The sequence below is a fragment of the Lycium ferocissimum genome, chromosome 11 (genome assembly GCF_029784015.1).
Source record: "Lycium ferocissimum isolate CSIRO_LF1 chromosome 11, AGI_CSIRO_Lferr_CH_V1, whole genome shotgun sequence".
Lineage (NCBI taxonomy): Eukaryota > Viridiplantae > Streptophyta > Magnoliopsida > Solanales > Solanaceae > Lycium > Lycium ferocissimum.
The window spans coordinates 50,776,426-50,783,603 of NC_081352.1; the positions used below are offsets into that span (position 1 = coordinate 50,776,426).

The following is a 7,178-nucleotide window of genomic DNA, read 5'->3' on the forward strand; positions in this document are numbered from 1 at the left end:
TATGTGCTATTAATCTATTCGTATATTCATATTGGGTAGCGAAAGAGACTTGCTAATATTTATGATTCACAATTGAGTAATAATGACCCAACTTAAAAAATTTGCACCAGTAATGAAGTAGGATGAAAGATAAACGTAAGATTATAATAATTAAGAGTAAATGTCTCAAATATGTACATAAAATGAGTGTGATCAATTTTATCTTTGTTATTTATTATAATGTATAGTTACATTTTTATACAAAAATGTTAAAGGAATATTATCAAACTAGAGGGTAGAATCGTCGTTCAACTTTTGATGAACATTTTGGTAATCCAACTTTAATATTTGAAGTTTTTCACTTTTATAATGATATGATAGGATATACACACACCAAATCATTAACCAACTTATAAAAACACTTCATGTTGCAAGTACTCAACATAAAATTACATCTCGCCTTTCTAATATTAGGAAATGCACAATAGGTTTTGGAAATAGGAGCTCTCATTTCACAGGCAAGATATAAAGGGGGGAATATTTTATTACATGACATAACAGAACATTGTGTTTAAGTTCAGAGGTATGATTATTGTTTGAACCTGTGATGAACATGATCTGCCGAGAAACATGAATAGATGAGTGTTTTCGAATACAATCAATGACAACTAGGCAAAACTTAGCCTAGGAGTCAAGTTATAAGAACCTTACAAGTATTATCATACTAACACCTAATATATATATACTCAACTCGAAACTAACAATAAGCGTCATCATACACACAGCTTACTCAGTACAAGCTTTTAGCAAGCAAATAAACATCCATTACAATGGCTAATATTCAAAATTTCAACTTCCCCTACTTCCCTCCATTCCCACCTCATAACTCTCCATTTCCTCCACCAAGTGTGTCACCACCCCACCAACCTAATACACCCCCTTCCCCTCCAAATGTGGCCCCACCACGTCCACCCGTTACACCATCACCACCACAAGTAGCACCACCACGTCCACCAGTTACACCATCACCACCACATCCACCGGTTACACCATCACCTCCAAAAGTGGCCCCACCACGTCCACCGGTTACACCATCACCTCCAAAAGTGGCCCCACCACGTCCACCGGTTACACCATCACCACCAAAAGTGGCACCCCCACATCCACCCGTTACTCCATCACCACCAAAAGTGGCACCCCCACATCCACCAGTTACACCGTCACCACCACGTCCACCGGTTACACCACCTGCACCTCCACGTCCACCGGTTACACCACCAGCACCGTCACGTCCTCCGGTTACACCATCGCCACCACATCATTATCCTAGTCCACCACCTCGTCCCTTCTATCCTCCACCACCACCACACGCTGTTCCAACTCCGCCTCCATCTCCACCAGGACATCATTCTCATACCATCATCATTATATTCGTCTCGCTTGGTGGTCTATTCTTTCTGGCGTTTCTCTCAGTTGCTCTCTGCTGCTTCCTTAAGAAGAGAAAGAAGAAAACTTCTCAGGAAACTGATATCGTGAAAGTGGATGAACACATGAAGGTCCATGAAGATGTCGTAACGCGTCCAGATGGAACAAAAGCTGTCATTTTGACAATTGATGAAGATATACATATCGATGAAGAAATTGTGAAAAGGGAGAAATTGGAGAAGGGTTCACTAGGCAATTTGGGAGGCGAAAATCTTGAGGCTACAAGCACAATGGCATCATCTTCTAGTTCCAATCATCAACACCACGACCACAAAGGATGATAAAATTTGCAAAAGACTATTTCTGTTCATTATCGTTCTTGGTATCAATGACACAATAATAATCATCACATTAAAGATGAGAGACAAAATGTAACATGGACGTCACAACAAGAGTGTGCAGAACAAGTGTGTATTTGTTAAATTACCAATACACGATTTCTTCAAATGTTTTTTCTACCTCTGGTGAATGTTAATGTATTTCTAGCCTTTGTGTATGTAATGCAACCCTTCTCGTTGTTATGAACTGCTTTACTAAGAAACTTTAACAACTATAATCCGATTCTGATTTTTCCATCTTATTCACTAACTCAGTTTCAGACAACTCCCAATATGACCCTAAGTCAGTCAGCAATTCAAAGCGCCTAACTCAACCCGAAACCTTATAAAGAAAGTATGACAGTTTAGCAATTGGAATAACATGCTACTACTATAACGTAATACTACTAAATAACCAAATGAGTCAACAACAATAACATGCCCAGTGCAATCCCGCAATTGGTATGAGGAGAGTAGAGTATACGCAGACCTTACCCCTACCTTGGCAAGTAGAGAGATCGTTTCCGATAGACCATCGGCTCAAGTAATGCAGAAACACAACAATTATGAAAACATATGCAGTAACACATCAGGATATAAGAAAGATAGAAAATTTAGTAGAGCAGTACAGGGAAGCTGATTTAAACAATAGGATAGAAAAGGAATCAGCAAGTATTTGAATAGTCTCAAGGATCAAGATCATACGTTTAATCTTATTGAAGGTTTGATATGTTAAGTGAAATGATACAAGAATAATTACACATTTACTCAAAAACTAAAATTGCTATTTACGCATTACTTTTTGGTTTATGAATCCTTTTTTATTTGTGTATGTATTTGAATTAACTTATAGTTTTTAATTGGGATCAACTCTGATTTAGTCTTAAAAAATAGTTTTAAATGGCTTAGAATAATTCTGAAAAAAAATAAATTCGGATTAGTAATAGAAAACAATACTTTCAGAAACATTTGTGTGTATTAATTTTTCTTAAAAAAAATAATTTTGTTAGCTTTTGAGAACCTAGCTTTACTGTTTTGATTTCTTTTTAAGAAACCATTTTCTTTGTTAAGCTATAAAATTATTTTGTATTTTCGCCTTTGTTGTGACCTGGGGAGGAGTTGAAACAAAAATATCTTAAAATTATTCATCTTTATTAATCGAATTAGATGTTTTGAAGATTTTACTTCTTTCAGGCTTATATTGGACTTGCCTTTTTGATTTTCTATTATTATTGTTGGAAACACTTATTTCATTCGCTAATCGATCCTAATAGTCTCTTTGACCATCCTTCTGGGAAGTTACAAGTTTTTTTTTTTTTTTCCTTAAATGCTTATTTTGGAGAATTAAGATGTTTGGTCAAACTTTTAAAAAATGTGCTTTGGCATAATAGCAGAAGCTATTTTCAGAATGGTAAGATACTGGCTTTTTTCCGAGAAAATCTCTTGGAACCTTTGCCAAAACTAATTGATGTCTAATATCTTTCATGCTTATACTTTTTTAATTTACTTTTATCTAATAATTCAAACATATTGTTTAATAGTAATATTAATGTGATTTTAAAAAATAGTGTACTCATTGATATGACATATGAGAACACGTAATTTAGTTTTATTTTATATTTTTATATGCTATTTTATTAACTGACGTAGAATTCACGACAAAGCACCTACACTAAACTAGTTATTGAAAAAACAAAACTAAAATTATAAATAAACTTTTGTTACATATTTATTTTTATGGAATTCAAAAAAGAGGATGAATATTTTTGTTGAAACTTGAAAACTTCTATGTTACGTCTTTGATTGAAAAAAGTTGTAGGTATTCGGTAAAATAGTTTCATTGATATAATTATCTTTATGAAACTTTTCCATCTTTTTAACTAGGAAAAGATCTTTAATCTGATATGGATTTTTTTACATTAGTAAACACCCAAAATTTCTTCAATAAATAGTGGACACACGTCACTTCTTCAGTGGCAAATTAAAACAACAAAAAGAAGAAGAAGAAAAAAAGATGATGGGGCTGGGTGTTAGTATGAATTTGTTGGTGAAACTGTGTTGCATTTTGATCCTTGTTTCTAAATTATGCAGTGGGTTCTATCCTCCAGCTTGCAAAAGAATTGAGCGTCCAAAATTTGAGTTGATTGAATCAGGGAAAGAGTATGAAATTCGTAGTTATAAATTTATAATTCAGCCATGTGGATATCTACTGCTCCTATTGATGATATCTCCCTTAATTCCACCACCAGAACTGGTTTCATCAGGTTTATTATTCATACATATATTCATCTCCCACTGACCTTTTGCATTTAATTTATTTGTTTCTCTGTTTTTCCATTCTTTTTTGAATAATCGGGGCAGCTTGTCTCACTACTAGTATAAAGACTTTTTCATCTCGAATCAGTGGGAAATTTGTGTTATAAAATGTGATTTTCTCACCGCAAAGAAAATATACTATATCGGTGGCGGACGAGAACCGTGGACTCTTTATAAGGCTTGGACAATTCTCCTCCCTTTGAGCTAGCTTTTGGGTGTGAGTTAGGCTCAGTGACGGACTTAGGATTCAATGGTCCTAGGTGCTCACCTTAAAATAACAAAAAATATATTGCTTTGAGTAGGATTCGAACTCTACTCCTCCATGGCTTAGCCTAATACCACCTTTCAACCAAAGCACCAAGGTCTTTTATTGATTATTAGGTGCTATTTATTATTTTATATCAAAAATTCAATATTTTCTATATGTCTACATGGGTATGCAGTGATCAGTGGTTAATGGGTGCTCGAACACCAAAAATTGATACATGGGTCCGCCTCTGGTTAGGCTCAATACCTAATTTGACATCATATCAGAGCCAAACCCAGACCCGATCCGATGTGGCACCCAGGAAAAAAAAAAGTGGGGTAGAATGCCCCAGACGGGACAGTGGACCCCGGATCCCATTGAAACGACATGAAACTTCCTAATTTTTCCCTATGAAAACACTACTAATTTTTATTTTCCCACTAATTCAATCAAAATATCTGTAGGAATTAGCCACTTAAGAAAATTTTAGTGGAAAAATAGAGATTTTTTAGTAGTGTCTGCATGTTGATTAATTTTCTTTGCTACCTTCCACTCTGTCTATCAAGATTCAGACAGTTAGAAAGAAATCACTTGATGTTTTTGCTTCTGCTAAGATTTGGACGAGAGACCTTAGATTTATGATTTTCAATTTACTTTATTGACCACTAGATCACACCTTGAATGATGCTCTTTGTTTTGCTTAAATCTCCCTTAATTAGAATTAACCGACTATTAACAGAAAAACAAGAGAATATATTATGTCATTGTTAGGATGTCATTTATTAAGTAGCATGAATGATAACCATTTAATTTAAGTTAATAAAACTGACTCAGGACATATACTTGCCAGAAATCAGTTTACAATTATATAATATATAGTTACATGTATTTGTTTGTCTGGAATGATATAGTCTCTTTGAATCTACCACTTGAAGAAAGAAAAAAAAAAAGAGCACAATAGAAGAAACTGTTGTAAAATTAAGCTAAAAGACTAATAATAGTAAAGGATGTAAACAATGGAAATAGAGAGATAAGAGAAGAGATTTCTTATTCATCCAAAATGTGTTCAAGTCACCAACTATTACATACAACCCAGCTATTTATAAAAATACATTGAGAACACCAAAGGGTGTGTCATAAACATAGGTAGTAACTATTTGGAGATTATAGAAATAAAGTTTGGGAGTAGCGATCATAAAGTAATGGGAATTCACTTACTACCACAGTTATGCTTGAAGTAGTGAGAGTTATATGTAGAGGAGTAATAGACATCCACACATTAATATTTTCATAACAGAAACGAATTTATATGTGTGACACATTTATATTGGTAATTGATTATGTTTTAGTCACGCTAGTACATTTACTTTTGATCTTACTTTTTCCCGTCTTTTAGTTCTATTTGAAATTGATATGTCAGTCGCAGAACTTCTAGTACTTTATTACTCCTCATTTGAGCTTAAAAGGTGACATGTAGACATGGTCAGTGAGGCTTCAAATAGCTAGGCCGACTGAGACTTGCTTGGGATGGAAGCGGAGTTATAGTTGTTAAATCTTCATAAAATGCTAAGTGTATCTATTTTCCCAAAAAGTATCAAAGGTGGTTTGTAAAGTTTGTCTTGGCAGGCTATTCCAGTACATTCAAGGGAAGAACAATTACCGTGAGAAAATAAAAGATGACGGCACCAGTTATCACTCAAGTGAAGCCAAGTGATGGACCTTTCTGTGCTTCCTCATTTGTTGTGAGCTTCTATTAAGGGTGGGCATGGTACGATACGGTACGGTATTAAAAATTTCGGTATGGTAATTTCAATTTTCGGATTTTAAAAATACTATAGCATTACCGCACCAAACTAATTCGGTATGGTTTGGTATTTTGAAGTTGATTTCGGTATTTTCGCTCAATAATCATGATTTGTTCGATTTCGACTTAGATATACTCATAAAATAATAACATATAATAGAGAATTATAAATGTCAGAGCTAACACCTTACATGTAAAATATTCAAAGCGCGTTTATTAATTTAGAAAAAATTATTTCAATGGTTTAATTAGTCAAAATTCAACATCTAAAAAATTAATTTTGCCACTATTATATAGTTGTTAGTATTTTAATACTTACATATATAGTGTATATGTAACTATATGTGCTCTTGTTCGGTATATTTTTTTATAAATGAATACCTAAAATGTATCAAAGATCTGTATCAGCCAATACAAAAACGCGACATAAAAACATTTCGGTATGGTAATCGATATCACCAAATACCATGCCTCATCTCTTGTACCAAAGAAGAACCAGCCAAATCATCCTCCAGCTAAAGGCCTTCACATCCAAAAATGGGACAAAACTTATGTCGCGGTCAGGCAACTCAGCGGATTTGCAGCTGATGACGATATTCCCAAAGAAGCTGCTGCCCTGAATGCCAGTATTGCTGGCACTAAATGGGCAGCAGCCATTGACAAAAGCAAGAGCGCAGATAATACTACGATTTACAGAGTCGCGCAATACAACTCCCCATTTGAGTTCAAGAACAGAGTTAATGAGATGTGGTCAACTTTTTATATGGACAAAGCACCTGCCTTTTGCGCGGCTCTTGTTCTGAACCTTGACATTTGAGGACGTGAACCTATCTCTCATTTCTTGATTAGTCCTAGTAATTTTGCTTGGCAGAATGTTATATCATAAGAAGGTAAGGAGCTCACTAAATGAGATGTTCTCAACATAAAATTCATCTCGCCCAGTAATATTAGGGCAAGATGAGATCTCACCCCTAAAGATAAAAAAAAGGAACATTTCACTACATGTCATAACAGAAAAAATTTTGTTTCA

General features: G+C 34.6%; 2 protein-coding genes across 2 annotated transcripts; both read left to right on the forward strand.

The window, feature by feature from the left end:
* Positions 1-809: 809 nt before the first annotated feature.
* LOC132038447 (protein TRACHEARY ELEMENT DIFFERENTIATION-RELATED 7-like) lies at positions 810-1,745 on the forward strand. The gene has a single exon (XM_059429117.1). It carries the CDS (start codon positions 810-812, stop codon positions 1,743-1,745), a length of 936 nt encoding a protein of 311 aa, XP_059285100.1.
* A 4,845-nt stretch (positions 1,746-6,590) lies between these two features.
* LOC132038449 (uncharacterized) lies at positions 6,591-6,965 on the forward strand. Its single transcript, XM_059429118.1, has one exon. The coding sequence runs from the start codon at positions 6,591-6,593 to the stop codon at positions 6,963-6,965; it is 375 nt and encodes a 124-aa protein (XP_059285101.1).
* The last annotated feature ends 213 nt before the right edge of the window (positions 6,966-7,178 follow it).